Here is an 18,339-nt window from a genome sequence, read left to right as displayed (position 1 = left end):
CGGGGATACGCGGAGACAGTGGAACAATGGGATTAGTTTACAGGGATACGCGAGAGAGTGGAACAATGGGATTAGTTTACAGGGATACGGGGAGACAGTTGAACAATGGGATTAGTTTACAGGGATACGGGGAGAAAGTGGGACAATGGGATTAGTTTACAGGGATACGGGGAGAAAGTGGGACAATGGGATTAGTTTACAGGGATACAGGGAGACAGTGGAACAATGGGATTAGTTTAGAGGGATATGGTGGGGAGAAATGGATCACTAGGATTAGTTTACGGGATACGGAGAGACAGTGGGGCAATGGGATTAGTTTACGGGGAAACGCGGAGAGAGTGGAACAATGGGATTAGTTTTCGGGGATACGGGGAGAGAGTGGAACAATGAGATTAGTTTACGGAGATACGGGGAGAGAGTGGGACAATGGGATTAGTTTACGGGGATACGGGGAGACTGTGGGACAATGGGATTAGTTTGTGGGATTAGTTTACAGAGATATGGGGAGAGAGTGAAACAATGGGATTAGTTTACAGGGATACGGGGAGACTGTGGGACAATGGGATTAGTTTGTGGGATTAGTTTACAGAGATATGGGGAGAGAGTGAAACAATGGGATTAGTTTACAGGGATACGGGGAGAGAGTAGGTCAATGGGATTAGTTTATGGGATTAGTTTACAGGGATACAGGGAGACAGTGGAACAATGGGATTAGTTTACACGGATAAGGGGAGACAGTGGAACAATGGGATTAGTTTACGGGGATAGGGGAGACTGTGGGACAATGGGATTAGTTTGTGGGATTAGTTTACAGAGATATGGGGAGAGAGTGAAACAATGGGATTAGTTTACAGGGATACGGGGAGAGAGTAGGTCAATGGGATTAGTTTATGGGATTAGTTTACAGGGATACAGGGAGACAGTGGAACAATGGGATTAGTTTACAGGGATACGGGGAGAGAGTGGGACAATGGGATTAGTTTACAGGGATACAGGGAGACAATGGAACAATGGGATTAGTTTACAGGGATACGGGTAGAGAGTGGGACAATGGGATTAGTTTACAGGGATACAGGGAGACAATGGAACAATGGGATTAGTTTACAGGGATACGGGGAGACAATGGAACAATGGGATTAGTTTACAGGGATACGGGTAGAGAGTGGGACAATGGGATTAGTTTACAGGGATACAGGGAGACAATGGAACAATGGGATTAGTTTACAGTGATACGGGGAGACAATGGAACAATGGGATTAGTTTACAATAATACGGGGAGACAGTGAAACAATGGGATTAGTTTACAGGGATACGGGGAGAGAGAGGGAACAATGAGATTAGTTTACAGGGATACAGGGAGACAATGGAACAATGGGATTAGTTTACAGGGATATTTGGAGAGAGTGGGACAATGAGATTAGTTTATGGGGATACGGGGAGGCAGTCGAAAAATGGGATTAGTTTACAGGGATACGGGGAGAGAGAAGAACAATGGGATTTGTTTACGGGGTTTCAGGAAGAGAGTGGAATAATGGGATTAGTTTACAGGGATACGGGGAGGCAGTCGAAAAATGGGATTAGTTTACAGGGATACGGGGAGAGAGAGGAACAATGGGACTAGTTCACAGGGATATATAGAGAGAGTGAAACAATGGGATTTGTTTACAGGGATACGGGGAGAGAGTGGGACAATGGGATTAGTTTACAGGGATACGGGGAGACAGTGGGACAATGGGATTAGTTTACGGGGATACAGGGAGAGAGCGGAACAATGGGATTAGTTTACAGGGATACGGGGAGAGAGAGGAACAATGGGATTAGTTTACAGGGATACGGGGAGACAGTCGAAAAATGGGATTAGTTTACAGGGATTCGGGGAGAGAGAGGAACAATGGGATTAGTTTACAGGGACGCGAGAGACAGTGGAACAATGGGATTAGTTTACAGGGATACGGAGAGACTGTGGAACAATGGGATTAGTTTACAGGGATACGGGGACAGAGGGGAACAATGGGTTTAGTTTACGGGGTTACAGGGAGAGAGTGGAACAATGGGATTAGTTTACAGGGTTACAGGGAGAGAGTGGAACAATGGGATTAGTTTACAGGGATACGGCGAGATAGTGGGACAATGGGATTAGTTTATGGGATTAGTTTACAGGGATATGGGGAGAGAGTGAAACAATGGGAACCATTTACAGGGATACGGGGAGAGAGTGGGACAATGGGATTAGTTTACAGGGATACGGCGAGATAGTGGGACAATGGGATTAGTTTATGGGATTAGTTTACAGGGATATGAGGAGAGAGTGAAACAATGGGATTAGTTTAAGGGATACAGGGAGACAGTGGACCAATGGAATTAGTTTACAGGGATACAGGGAGAGAGAGGGAACAATGGGATTAGTTTACAGGGATACGGGGAGACAGTGAAACAATGGGATTATGTTACGGGGATACGGGGAGAGAGTGGTACAATGGGATTAGTTTACAGGGATACAGGGAGAGAGGGGGAACAATGGAATTAGTTTACAGGGATACAGGGAAACAATGGAACAATGGGATTAGTTTACAGGGATACAGGGAGAGAGAGGGAACAATGGAATTAATTTACAGGGATACAGGGAGACAATGGAAAAATGGGATTATATTACAGGGATACGAGGACACAGTGGGACAATGGGATTAGATTACAGGGATACGGGGAGAGGGTGGAACAATGGGATTAGTTTACAGGGATACGAGAACACAGTGGGACAATGGGATTAGATTACAGGGATACGAGGACACAGTGGGACAATGGGATTAGTTTACAGGGATACAGGGAGAGGGTGGAACAATGGGATAATGGTGAGACCACACCTGGAGTACTGTGTGCAGTTCTGGTCTCCACATTTGAGGAAAGACATTCTGGCTATTGAGGGAGTGCAGCGTAGGTTCACGAGGTCAATTCCTGGAATGGTGGGACTACCTTACGCTGAAAGACTGGAGCTATTAGGCTTGTATACCCTTGAGTTTAGAAGACGGAGAGGGGATCTGATTGAGACATATAAGATTATTAAAGGATTGGACACTCTGGAGGCAGGAAACATGTTTCCGCTGATGGGTGTGTCCCGAACCAGAGGACACAGCTTAAAAATACGAGGTAGACCATTTAGGACAGAGATGAGGAGAAACTTCTTCACCCAGAGAGTGGTGGCTGTGTGGAATGCTCTGCCCCAGAGGGCAGTGGAGGCCCAGTCTCTGGATTCATTTAAGAAAGAGTTGGATAGAGCTCTCAAGGATAGTGGAATCAAGGGTTATGGAGATAAGGCAGGAACAGGATACTGATTAAGGATGATCAGCCATGATTATATTGAATGGTGGTGCAAGCTCGAAGGGCAGAATGGCCTACTCCTGCACCTATTGTCTATTGTCTATTGATTAGTTTCCGGGGATATGGGGAGAGAGTGGGACAATGGGATTAGTTTACTGCAATATGGGGAGACTGTGGAACAATGGGATTAGTTTACAGGGATACGGGAAGAGAGGGGAATGATGGGATTATTTTACAGGGATACGGTGAGAGAGGGGAATGATGGGATTATTTTACAGGGATACGGGGAGACAGTGGGACAATGGGATTAGTTTACAGTGATACGGGAAGAGAGGGGAATGATGGGATTATTTTACAGGGATACGGGAAGAGAGGGGAAAGATGGGATTATTTTACAGGGATACGGGAAGAGAGGGGAATGATGGGATTAGTTTAGCAGGATACAGGGAGAGTGAGGAACAATGGGATTAGTTTACTGCGATATGGGGAGACAGTGGGACAACGGGATTAGTTTACAGGGATACGGGAAGAGGGGAATGATGGGATTATTTTACAGGGATACGGGGAGACAGTGGGACAATGGGATTGGTTTACAGGGATACGGGGAGACAGTGGGACAATGGGATTAGTTTACAGTGATACGGGAAGAGAGGGGACTGATGGGATTATTTTACAGGGATACGGGGAGACAGTGGAACAATGGTATTAGTTTACTGGGATACGGGGAGACAGTGGGACAATGGGATTAGTTTACAGTGATACGGGAAGAGAGGGGAATGATGGGATTATTTTACAGGGATACGGGGAGTCAGTCGTAAAATGGGATTAGTTTACAGGGATACAGGGAGAGAGAGGAACAATAGGATTAGTTTACAGGGACGCCGGAGACAGTGGAACAATGGGATTAGTTTACAGGGATACGCGGAGACAGTCGTAAAATGGGATTAGTTTACAGGGATACAGGGAGAGAGAGGAACAATGGGATTAGTTCACAGGGACGCGGGAGACAGTGGAACAATGGGATTAGTTTACAGGGATACGGGGAGACAGTCGTAAAATGGGATTAGTTTACAGGGATACAGGGAGAGAGAGGAACAATGGGATTAGTTCACAGGGACGCGGGAGACAGTGGAACAATGGGATTAGTTTACAGGGTTACAGGAAAAGAGTGGAACAATGGGATTAGTTTATGAGATTAGTTTACAGGGATACAGGGAGACAGTGGAACAATGGGATTACGTTACGGGGATACGGGGAGAGGGTGGGACAATGGGACTAATTTACAGGGATACAGGGAGACAGTGGAACAATTGGATTAGATAACAGGGATACGGGGAGACAGTGAAACAATGGGATTAGTTTACAGGGATACTGGGAGATAGTGGGACAATGGGATTAGTTTACTGCGATACGGGGAGATAGTGGGACAATGGGATTATTTTACAGGGATACGGGGAGAGAATGGAACAATGGGATTAGTTTACAGGGATACTGGGAGAGAGTGGGACAATGGGATTATTTTACAGGGATACGGAGAGAGAATAGAACAACGGGATTAATTTACGGGTATACGGGGAGAGTGTGGGTCAATGGGATTAGTTTACAGGGATACCGGGAGACAGGGGTCAATGGGATTCGTTTACAGGGATACAGGGAGAGAGTGGAACAATGGGACTAGTTTACAGGGATACGCGGAGACAGTGGAACGATGGGATTTGTCTACGGCCATACAGGGAGACAGTGGGACAATGGGAGTATTTTGCGGAGCTACGGGTAAAGAGTGGAACAATGGGATTAGATTACGGGGATACAGGGAGAGAGAGGAACAATGGGATTAGTTCACAGGGACGCGGGGAGAGAGTGGGACAATAGGATTATTTCACATGGACACGGGGAGAGAGTGGGACAATGGGATTAGTTTACATGGATACAGGGAGACAGTGGGATAATGGGATTAGTTTACAGGGATACGGGGAGAGAGTGGAACAATGGGATTAGTTTACACGGATACAGGGAGAGAGTGGGACAATAGGATTAGATTACGGGGATACAGGGAGAGATTGTGACAATGGGATTAGTCTACAGGGATACGGGGAGAGAGTGGGACAATAGGATTATTTCACACAGACACGCGGAGAGAGTGGGACAATGGGATTAGTTTACATGGATACAGGGAGACAGTGGAACAATGGGATTAGTTTACACAGATATGGGGAGAGAGTGGAACAATGGGATTAGTTTACACGGATACAGAGAGACCGTGCAACAAAGGGTTTAGTTTACAGGGATACGAGGAGTGAGTGGAATACTAGGATTAATTTATAGGGATACAGGGAGACAGTGGAACAATGGGATTAGTTTACAAGGATACAGGGAGACTGTGGAAGAATGGGATTAGATTACAGGGATACGGGGAGAGAGTGAAACAATGGGATTTGTTTACAGGGATACAGGGAGACAGTGGGACAATGGGATTAGTTTACGGGGATACAGGGAGAGAGTGGAACAATGGGATTAGTTTACAGGGATACAGGGAGACAGTCAAAAAATGGGATTAGTTTACAGGGAAATGGGGAGAGAGAGAGGAACAATGGGATTAGTTTACAGGGATACGGGTAGAGAGGGGAATGATGGGATTATTTTACAGGGATACGGGAAGAGAGGGGAATGATAGGATTAGTTTAGCAGGATACAGGCAGAGTGAGGAACAATGGGATTAGTTTACTGCGATATGGGGAGACTGTGGGACAATGGGATTAGTTTACAGGGATACGGGAAGAGAGGGGAATGATGGGATTATTTTACAGGGATACGGGGAGACAGTGGGACAATGGGATTAGTTTACAGGGATAGGGGGAGAGAGGGGAATGATGGGATTATTTTACAGGGATACGGGGAGACAGTGGAACAATGGGATTAGTTTACTGGGATACGGGGAGACAGTGGGACAATGGGATTAGTTTACAGTGATACGGGAAGAGAGGGGACTGATGGGATTATTTTACAGGGATACGGGGAGACAGTCGTAAAATGGGATTAGTTTACAGGGATACAGGGAGAGAGAGGAACAATAGGATTAGTTTACAGGGACGCCGGAGACAGTGGAACAATGGGATTAGTTTACAGGGATACGGGGAGACAGTCGTAAAATGGGATTAGTTTACAGGGATACAGGGAGAGAGAGGAACAATGGGATTAGTTCACAGGGACGCGGGAGACAGTGGAACAATGGGATTAGTTTACGGTCTTACAGGAAAAGAGTGGAACAATGGGATTAGTTTATGAGATTAGTTTACAGGGATACAGGGAGACAGTGGAACAATGGGATTAGATTACAGGGATACGGGGAGAGAGTGAAACAATGGGATTTGTTTACAGGGATACAGGGAGACAGTGGAACAATGGGATTAGATTACAGGGATGCGGGGAGAGAGTGAAACAATGGGATTTGTTTACAGGGATACAGGGAGACAGTGGGACAATGGGATTAGTTTACGGGGATACAGGGAGAGAGTGGAACAATGGGATTAGTTTACAGGGATACAGGGAGACAGTCAAAAAATGGGATTAGTTTACAGGGAAATGGGGAGAGAGAGAGGAACAATGGGATTAGTTTACAGGGATACGGGAAGAGAGGGGAATGATGGGATTATTTTACAGGGATACGGGAAGAGAGGGGAATGATAGGATTAGTTTAGCAGGATACAGGGAGAGTGAGGAACAATGGGATTAGTTTACTGCGATATGGGGAGACAGTGGGACAATGGGATTAGTTTACAGGGATACGGGAAGAGAGGGGAATGATGGGATTATTTTACAGGGATTCGGGGAGACAGTGGGACAATGGGATTAGTTTACAGGGATACGGGGAGACAGTGGGACAATGGGATTAGTTTACAGTGATACGGGAAGAGAGAGGAACAATAGGATTAGTTTACAGGGACTCCGGAGACAGTGGAACAATGGGATTAGTTTACAGGGATACGGGGAGACAGTCGTAAAATGGGATTAGTTTACAGGGATACAGGGAGACAGTGGGACAATGGGATTAGTTTACAGTGATACGGGAAGAGGGGGGAATGATGGGATTATTTTACAGGGATACGGGGAGACAGTCGTAAAATGGGATTAGTTTACAGGGATACAGGGAGAGAGAGGAACAATAGGATTAGTTTACAGGGACTCCGGAGACAGTGGAACAATGGGATTAGTTTACAGGGATACGGGGAGACAGTCGTAAAATGGGATTAGTTTACAGGGATACAGGGAGAGAGAGGAACAATGGGATTAGTTCACAGGGACGCGGGAGACAGTGGAACAATGGGATTAGTTTACGGGGTTACAGGAAAAGAGTGGAACAATGGGATTAGTTTACATGGATACAGGGAGACAGTGGGACAATGGGATTAGTTTACAGGGATACGGGGAGAGAGTGGAACAATGGGATTAGTTTACATGGATACAGGGAGACAGTGGGACAATGGGATTAGTTTACAGGGATACAGGGAGAGAGAGGAACAATGAGATTAGTTCACAGGGACGCGGGAGACAGTGGAACAATGGGATTAGTTTACGGGGTTACAGGAAAAGAGTGGAACAATGGGATTAGTTTATGAGATTAGTTTACAGGGATACAGGGAGAGAGTGGAACAATGGGATTAGTTTACACGGATACAGAGAGAGAGTGGGACAATGGGATTAGATTACGGGGATACAGGGAGAGATTGTGACAATGGGATTAGTCTACAGGGATACGGGGAGAGAGTGGGACAATAGGATTATTTCACACAGACACGCGGAGAGAGTGGGACAATGGGATTAGTTTACATGGATACGGGGAGACAGTGGAACAATGGGATTAGTTTACACGGATATGGGGAGAGAGTGGAACAATGGGATTAGTTTACACGGATACAGAGAGACCGTGCAACAAAGGGTTTAGTTTACAGGGATACGAGGAGTGAGTGGAATACTAGGATTAATTTATAGGGATACAGGGAGACAGTGGAACAATGGGATTAGTTTACAAGGATACAGGGAGACTGTGGAAGAATGGGATTAGATTACAGGGATACGGGGAGAGAGTGAAACAATGGGATTTGTTTACAGGGATACAGGGAGACAGTGGGACAATGGGATTAGTTTACAGGGATACAGGGAGACAGTCAAAAAATGGGATTAGTTTACAGGGAAATGGGGAGAGAGAGAGGAACAATGGGATTAGTTTACAGGGACGCGGGACACAGTGAAACAATGGGATTAGTTTACAGGGATACGGAGAGACAGTCGAAAAATGGGATTAGTTTACAGGGATACGGGAAGAGAGGGGAATGATGGGATTATTTTACAGGGATACGGGAAGAGAGGGGAATGATAGGATTAGTTTAGCAGGATACAGGGAGAGTGAGGAACAATGGGATTAGTTTACTGCGATATGGGGAGACAGTGGGACAATGGGATTAGTTTACAGGGATACGGGAAGAGAGGGGAATGATGGGATTATTTTACAGGGATTCGGGGAGACAGTGGGACAATGGGATTAGTTTACAGGGATACGGGGAGACAGTGGGACAATGGGATTAGTTTACAGTGATACGGGAAGAGAGAGGAACAATAGGATTAGTTTACAGGGACTCCGGAGACAGTGGAACAATGGGATTAGTTTACAGGGATACGGGGAGACAGTCGTAAAATTGAATTAGTTTACAGGGATACAGGGAGACAGTGGGACAATGGGATTAGTTTACAGTGATACGGGAAGAGAGGGGAATGATGGGATTATTTTACAGGGATACGGGGAGACAGTCGTAAAATGGGATTAGTTTACAGGGATACAGGGAGAGAGAGGAACAATAGGATTAGTTTACAGGGACTCCGGAGACAGTGGAACAATGGGATTAGTTTACAGGGATACGGGGAGACAGTCGTAAAATGGGATTAGTTTACAGGGATACAGGGAGAGAGAGGAACAATGGGATTAGTTCACAGGGACGCGGGAGACAGTGGAACAATGGGATTAGTTTACGGGGTTACAGGAAAAGAGTGGAACAATGGGATTAGTTTACATGGATACAGGGAGACAGTGGGACAATGGGATTAGTTTACAGGGATACGGGGAGAGAGTGGAACAATGGGATTAGTTTACATGGATACAGGGAGACAGTGGGACAATGGGATTAGTTTACAGGGATACAGGGAGAGAGAGGAACAATGAGATTAGTTCACAGGGACGCGGGAGACAGTGGAACAATGGGATTAGTTTACGGGGTTACAGGAAAAGAGTGGAACAATGGGATTAGTTTATGAGATTAGTTTACAGGGATACAGGGAGAGAGTGGAACAATGGGATTAGTTTACACGGATACAGAGAGAGAGTGGGACAATGGGATTAGATTACGGGGATACAGGGAGAGATTGTGACAATGGGATTAGTCTACAGGGATACGGGGAGAGAGTGGGACAATAGGATTATTTCACACAGACACGCGGAGAGAGTGGGACAATGGGATTAGTTTACATGGATACGGGGAGACAGTGGAACAATGGGATTAGTTTACACGGATATGGGGAGAGAGTGGAACAATGGGATTAGTTTACACGGATACAGAGAGACCGTGCAACAAAGGGTTTAGTTTACAGGGATACGAGGAGTGAGTGGAATACTAGGATTAATTTATAGGGATACAGGGAGACAGTGGAACAATGGGATTAGTTTACAAGGATACAGGGAGACTGTGGAAGAATGGGATTAGATTACAGGGATACGGGGAGAGAGTGAAACAATGGGATTTGTTTACAGGGATACAGGGAGACAGTGGGACAATGGGATTAGTTTACAGGGATACAGGGAGACAGTCAAAAAATGGGATTAGTTTACAGGGAAATGGGGAGAGAGAGAGGAACAATGGGATTAGTTTACAGGGACGCGGGACACAGTGAAACAATGGGATTAGTTTACAGGGATACGGAGAGACAGTCGAAAAATGGGATTAGTTTACAGGGATACGGGAAGAGAGGGGAATGATGGGATTATTTTACAGGGATACGGGAAGAGAGGGGAATGATAGGATTAGTTTAGCAGGATACAGGGAGAGTGAGGAACAATGGGATTAGTTTACTGCGATATGGGGAGACAGTGGGACAATGGGATTAGTTTACAGGGATACGGGAAGAGAGGGGAATGATGGGATTATTTTACAGGGATTCGGGGAGACAGTGGGACAATGGGATTAGTTTACAGGGATACGGGGAGACAGTGGGACAATGGGATTAGTTTACAGTGATACGGGAAGAGAGAGGAACAATAGGATTAGTTTACAGGGACTCCGGAGACAGTGGAACAATGGGATTAGTTTACAGGGATACGGGGAGACAGTCGTAAAATTGAATTAGTTTACAGGGATACAGGGAGACAGTGGGACAATGGGATTAGTTTACAGTGATACGGGAAGAGAGGGGAATGATGGGATTATTTTACAGGGATACGGGGAGACAGTCGTAAAATGGGATTAGTTTACAGGGATACAGGGAGAGAGAGGAACAATAGGATTAGTTTACAGGGACTCCGGAGACAGTGGAACAATGGGATTAGTTTACAGGGATACGGGGAGACAGTCGTAAAATGGGATTAGTTTACAGGGATACAGGGAGAGAGAGGAACAATGGGATTAGTTCACAGGGACGCGGGAGACAGTGGAACAATGGGATTAGTTTACGGGGTTACAGGAAAAGAGTGGAACAATGGGATTAGTTTACATGGATACAGGGAGACAGTGGGACAATGGGATTAGTTTACAGGGATACGGGGAGAGAGTGGAACAATGGGATTAGTTTACATGGATACAGGGAGACAGTGGGACAATGGGATTAGTTTACAGGGATACAGGGAGAGAGAGGAACAATGAGATTAGTTCACAGGGACGCGGGAGACAGTGGAACAATGGGATTAGTTTACGGGGTTACAGGAAAAGAGTGGAACAATGGGATTAGTTTATGAGATTAGTTTACAGGGATACAGGGAGAGAGTGGAACAATGGGATTAGTTTACACGGATACAGAGAGAGAGTGGGACAATGGGATTAGATTACGGGGATACAGGGAGAGATTGTGACAATGGGATTAGTCTACAGGGATACGGGGAGAGAGTGGGACAATAGGATTATTTCACACAGACACGCGGAGAGAGTGGGACAATGGGATTAGTTTACATGGATACGGGGAGACAGTGGAACAATGGGATTAGTTTACACGGATATGGGGAGAGAGTGGAACAATGGGATTAGTTTACACGGATACAGAGAGACCGTGCAACAAAGGGTTTAGTTTACAGGGATACGAGGAGTGAGTGGAATACTAGGATTAATTTATAGGGATACAGGGAGACAGTGGAACAATGGGATTAGTTTACAAGGATACAGGGAGACTGTGGAAGAATGGGATTAGATTACAGGGATACGGGGAGAGAGTGAAACAATGGGATTTGTTTACAGGGATACAGGGAGACAGTGGGACAATGGGATTAGTTTACAGGGATACAGGGAGACAGTCAAAAAATGGGATTAGTTTACAGGGAAATGGGGAGAGAGAGAGGAACAATGGGATTAGTTTACAGGGACGCGGGACACAGTGAAACAATGGGATTAGTTTACAGGGATACGGAGAGACAGTCGAAAAATGGGATTAGTTTTCAGGGAAATGGGGAGAGAGAGAGGAACAATGGGATTAGTTTACAGGGACGTGGGACACAGTGGAACAATGGGATTAGTTTACAGGGAAATGGGGAGAGAGAGAGGAACAATGGGATTAGTTTACAGGGCTACGGAGAGACTGTGGAACATTGGGATCAGTTTACAGGGATGCGGGACACAGTGGAACAATGGGATTAGTTTACAGGGATACGGGGACAGAGAGGAACAATGGGATTAGTTTACGGGTTTACAGGGCGAGAGTGGAACAATGGGATTAGTTTACAGGGATACGGGGCGAGAGTGGGACAATGGGATTAGTTTACAGGGATATGGGGAGAGAGTGGGACAATGGGAATAGTTTACACGGATACGGGGAGAGAGTGGGACAATGGGATTAATTTACAGGGATACGGGGAGACAGCGGGACAATAGGATTAGTTTACAGGGATACGGAGAGAGACTGGGACAATGAGATTAAGTGACAGGGATACGGGGAGAGTGTGGGACAATGGGACTAGTTTCCAGGGATACGCGGAGACAGTGGAACGATGGGATTAGTCTACGGCCATACGGGGTCACAGTGGGACAATGGGAGTATTTTGGGGAGCTACGGGTAAAGAGTGGAAAAATGGGATTAGATTATGGGGATATGGGGAGTGTGTGGAACAATTGGATAAGCTTACGGCGAGACAGTGGAACAATGGGATTAGTTTACAGGGATACAGGGAGAGAGGGGAATGATGGGATTAGTTTATAGGGATTCCGGGAGAGAGTGGAACGATGGGATTAGTTTATAGGGATTCCGGGAGAGAGCGGAACGATGGGAAAAGTTTACAGGGATACGGGGAGACATTGGAACAATTGGATTAGTTTACGGGGATAAGGGGAGACAGTGGGACAATGGGAATATTTTGCGGGGCTACCAGGAAAGAGTGGAACAATGTGATTAGTTTACAGGGATACGGGGAGAGAGGGGAACAATGGGATTAGTTTACGGAGATACCGGGAGAGAGTGGAACAATGGGATTAGTTTACGGAGATACCGGGAGAGGGTGGAACAATGGGATTAGTTTACAGGGACACAGAGAGACAGTGGAACAATGGGATAATGGAGTATTGTGTGCAGTTCTGGTCTCCACATTTGAGGAAAGACATTCTGGCTATTGAGGGAGTGCAGCGTAGGTTCACGAGGTCAATTCCTGGAATGGCGAGACTACCTTATGCTGAAAGACTGGAGCGACTGGGCTTGTATACCCTTGAGTTTAGAAGACTGAGAGGGGATCTGATTGAGACATTTAAGATTATTAAAGGATTGGACACTCTGGAGGCAGGAAACATGTTTCCGCTGATGGGTGAGTGCCGAACCAGAGGACACAGCTTAAAAATACGGGGTAGACCATTTAGGACAGAGATGAGGAGAAACTTCTTCACCCAGAGAGTGGTGGCTGTGGGATTAATTTACGGAGATACGGGGAGAGGGAGGAACAATGGGATTAGTTTACAGGGATACGGGAAGGGAGTGCAACAATGGGATTAGTTTACATGATACAGGGAGGCAGTGGGACAATGGGATTATTTTATAGGGATATGGGGAGACAGTGGAACGATGGGATTTGTTTACAGGGATTTGGCGAGATACTGGGACAATGGGATTATTTTGCAGGGATACTCGGAGAGAGTGGAACAATGGGATTAGTTTACACGGATACAGAGAGACAGTGCAACAAAGGGTTTAGTTTACAGGAATACGAGGAGTGAGTGGAATACTAGGATTAGTTTATAGGGACACAGGGAGACAGTGGAACAATATGATTAGTTTACAGGGATACGGGGAGACTGTGGAACAATGGGACTAGTTTACAGGGATACGGGGAGACAGTGGAACAATGGGATTAGTTTACAGGGATACGGAGAGACTGTGGAACAATGGGATTAGTTTACAGGGATACGGGGAGAGAGGGGAACAATGGGATTAATTTACACGAATACGGGGAGACAGTGGAATAGTGGGATTAGTTTACGGGGATATGGGGAGAGAGTGGAATGATGGGATTAGTTTACAGGGATAGAGAGAGACAATGGGACAATTGGATTAGTTTACAGGGATACATGGAGAGAGTGCTACAATGGGATTAGTTTATAGGGTTACGGGGAGAGAGTGGGACAATGGGATTAGTTTACAGGGATACGGGGAGACAGTTGAACAGTGGGATTATTTTACAGGGATACTGGGAGAGGGTGAAACAATGGGATTAGTTTACAGGTATACAGGGAGAGAGTGGGACAATGAGATTAGTTTACAGGGATATGGGAGAGAGGGGAACAATGGGATGACCCCTAGGACTCATAACGGCACACAAACCAACAGCCACGCTCAGACAACAACTCACCAGAACGAAGGACCCGATACCCAACATGAGCAAAACTAATGTAGTGTACAAAATCCCATGCAAGGACTGCACAAAACACTATCTAGGACAAACAGGAAGACTGCTAACAATCCGCATACATGAACATCAACTAGCCACGAAACGACACGACCAGCTATCCTTAGTAGCCACACATGCAGACGACAAGCAACATGAATTCGACTGGGACAACACTACTATCATAGGGCAAGCCAGACAGAGAACAGCCAGGGAATTCCTAGAGGCATGGCATTCATCCACAAACTCCATCAACAAACACATCGACCTGGACCCAATATACCAACCACTACAGCGGACAGCTGAAACTGACAACCGGAAGCGGCAGGGACAGACCACTATAAACACCGGAGGAAACACCACAGAAGCGCTTCACAGGAGGCTCCCAAACACTGATGATGTCGCCTAGCCAGGGGACGAAACGTTTGCAACAAAAACTTCCAGCTCGGCGAACAGAACCACAACATTAATAGAGGCCTGTAGGAAAGGTTGAGGCTGTGGCATTAGTATGTGGTTGATACAGGGGGCTTCGGGGAGCGGGAGCTGGACAATGGCATTAGGTTTGGGATTGTTACAGGTGCATTGGGACAGCAAGGAGGAGTGCAATGAGTTTGGGCTTGATGCAGGACTATTGGGGGAGGGAGAGGATCAGTTTGGGGGTCGATACCAGACAGACAGTGGGGATTAGCAATATATAGCGGTCTTGCAATGACACCCAAGTCCTGAGAAGATATGAATCAGGAGGTGGAAAAGACCATTCAGCCCCTCAAGTCTGTCCCTTCATCCGATTAATTCACATTCCAACTGAGTCTGGAAACTGACCAACAGCAGAATCAACCCGAGCCTTTCCAGATTCAATAGCCCAGACTCCATCGTTCAGGAAGCAAAGGTTCTCGGCACAAACTGGAACAAGGCAACTTGCCGAGAGCAATGGGGTGTTCACCTTACCGGCCTCGGTGCACTCCGGGCTGAGGCAGTGGTCATGTTGCAGGTGGATCACTTGGCTCCCAACTGGAAAGAAGATAAATAGTATCAGTCTTCCTTCGTGCTGTGAACTATCGGCCGCGCCACCCTCTGTACCCAGCCTGCCACACTGCAGATCATCTGCAGCAGCTCCACACTGGGTGCCCCCCTGCCACAGCTCAGCAAGTCCCGAAGGGATTCAAAATGTTAAAAGAAGTAATGCTGAGCGACTCAAATTTCTGGGGGTGCTCAAGCTGAGGCTGTCCTTGGTTCTGACAAAGGGTGAGACACTGTAATGCAGCGCTGAGGGACAGGCCCACTCTCAGAGGCACTGGCTGTCTGTGAGACTGAGGTCCTGTGGATATATAAGATCTCCGGTCACTCCTGGCAGGAGAGGAAGGGACCGCTCCCTAGTGACTTAGTCCCTCAACCAAAACTATTGATCTGCTCTTTATTACACTGGGAGCTTGCTGTGCATAAATGATGTTTTTACAGAATCTCTACCGTGTGGAAGCAGACCATTCAGCCCATACTGACCCTCCGAAGAGCATCCCACTCAGACCCAACCCTTTGCATTCCCCATGGCCAATCCACCCTGACCTGCACATCCCTGTACACCACGGACAATGTAGCATGGCCAATTCATCTAACCTGCACATCTTTGGACTGTGGGAGGAAACCCACGCAGACCCGGGGAGAATGTGCAAACTCCACACAGACAGCCACCCGAGGCTGGGATTGAACCCGGGTCCCTGATGCTGACAGGCAGCAGTGCTAACCACTGAGCCACCGTGCTACCCAACACTTCCTACACTGCCGACGCGCTCAGATCATGAAAAGGTGGGATGGAAAGTGACATCCTGAGGTCCTGAAAGGCACTATCTAAATGCAAACATCTTGGCCTCCTTGCGCTCTCTGTAGCTCGATGGGCATCCTTTTAACTCAGTTGGCTGGATGTCCAGTTTGTGATGCAGAGTGCCACCAACAGCGTGGGTTCAATTCCCCACACCGGCTGAGGCTACCATGAAGAACTGTCCGTTTTAACCCCACCCCTCACCTAAGGCAGGTCAAACCAGTCTCTGGAATGACAGAGTCGTCTGATAAGACCATGGAGACTTGATATTAAAGAGAATGAAAGAATTGTTGATGCTGGAAATCAGAAACAAAAACAGTTAGTTTGGAAAAAACTCAGCAGGTCTGGCAGCATCTGTGGAGAGAAAGCAGACCTGATGTGTTAGATCCAGCGAGTCTTCTTCAGAAATGACTGCGTCCTTGATCCAGCAGGTTCTGTCGCTCTTTCAGCTTTCCAATATCCACGAGACTTTGTTGCTTTTATTTCTGTTTAGTGAGTATTCGTTGTGCCCAACTTTCAGCCTTACCCTCACCGCTCAGAGTTAGCAGAGAGGGCCCTCCATCCCACACTCACCTGGAAGGAATGGTGGTGGTCGGGTCTGTGGGGGTCCATAAGACATAGGAGTGGAAGTAAGGCCATTCGGCCCATCGAGTCCACTCCGCCATTCAATCATGGCTGATGGGCATTTCAACGAGGTAAAAACAATGACTGCAGATGCTGGAAACCAGATTCTGGATTAGTGGTCCTGGAAGAGCAGGAGGCTTTTGCCCGAAACGTCGATTTCGAAGCTCCTTGGATGCTGCCTGAACTGCTGTGCTCTTCCAGCACCACTAATCCAGAATGATGGGCATTTCAACTCCACTTACCCACATTCTTCCCATAGCCCTTAATTCCTTGTGACATCAAGAATTTGTCAATCTCTGCCTTGAAGACATTTAGCATCCCAGCCTCCACTGCACTCTGCGGCAATGAATTCCACAGGCCCACCACTCTCTGGCTGAAGAAATGTCTCCGTATTTCTGTTCTGAATTTACCCCCTCTAATTCTAAGGCTGTGCCCATGAGTCCTAATCTCCCCGCCTAAGGGAAACAATTTCCTAGCGTCCACCCTCTCCAAGCCATGTATTATCTTGTAAGTTTCTATTAGATCTCCCCTTAATCTTCTAAACTCCAAAGAATACAATCCCAGGATCCTCAGCCGTTCCTCATATGTTAGATCCACCATTCCAGGGATCATCCGTGTGAATCTCCGCTGGACACGCTCCAGTGCCAGTATGTCCTTCCTGAGGTGTGGGGACCAAAACTGGACACAGTACTCCAAATGGGGCCTAACCAGAGCTTTATAAAGTCTCAGTAGCACAACAGTGCTTTTATATTCCAACCCTCTTGAGATAAATGACAACATTGCATTCGCTTTCTTAATCACGGACTCACAGGTCATGGGGAGGGGAGTGGGCAAATGACTGACCAGTGAGGGTAAAATGTCGTTGCATCTGCCCCCTACCCGTGATACAGGCTGGTTGTGACATCCCCTCGGTTTCCCAGGAACGCAAGCGGGGGGGGGGGGGGGGGGGGGGGGGGGGGGGGAGAGAAACAGGAGTAAATTCGCCTTTCGCTTGTCTTTCCTCACAGATGTTAGCAAGGCCTGTGTTAATCACCCTGGATTGGAATGGCCTGCCAGAGCCATTTCAAGGTCAACCTCAAGCTATGGGCCTGGAGTCAGGAGTAGGCCGGACCTGGCAGGAATGGAGATTTCCTTCCCTCAAAGATAACACTGAACCAGACAGTTGTGTAGGTGCCATCACGGAAGGGCTCCCCTTCCAACAAGTGAAAATGTTCATTCCTGCCCTCCAGCAATCCCTGTTTGGAATCCAATTCCAGCCTCTCGAGCCTTCCCCGATTTCCATCATTTCTCCTTTCAGCTGCTTGGGCATTAAACTCTGGAATTCCCTCCATGAACCTCTCCTGCTTTTGTGTCCTCATCTAGAACACTCCTTATTGATGGATCGTGTGCCTTAACATCTCTTTACCTGCACAGGAGCAGAAATAGACCGTTCAGCCCATCGACTCTGCTCCACCATCCGACGAGATCACCT

The 18,339-nt window shown here is 46.9% G+C and overlaps 1 protein-coding gene across 4 annotated transcripts in view; it reads right to left on the bottom strand.

The window, feature by feature from the left end:
• Positions 1-18,339, bottom strand: part of phex (phosphate regulating endopeptidase homolog, X-linked) — a 342,975-nt gene that overhangs the window by 160,373 nt on the left and 164,263 nt on the right. For all 4 annotated transcript variants that reach the window (XM_087993122.1, XM_087993120.1, XM_087993121.1 and 1 more), the window contains exon 2: positions 15,377-15,439. In XM_087993122.1, the coding sequence (XP_087849248.1) occupies positions 15,377-15,439 (63 nt within the window). The remainder of the gene's footprint in view (positions 1-15,376; positions 15,440-18,339) is intronic.

The sequence above is a fragment of the Chiloscyllium plagiosum genome, unplaced genomic scaffold (assembly GCF_037043375.1).
Source record: "Chiloscyllium plagiosum isolate Xiang-an unplaced genomic scaffold, Cpla_swu_hap1 HiC_scaffold_12, whole genome shotgun sequence".
NCBI lineage: Eukaryota > Metazoa > Chordata > Chondrichthyes > Orectolobiformes > Hemiscylliidae > Chiloscyllium > Chiloscyllium plagiosum.
Note: the sequence above shows the minus strand (reverse complement) of the source record. Positions and strands in the feature narration are given on the sequence as shown.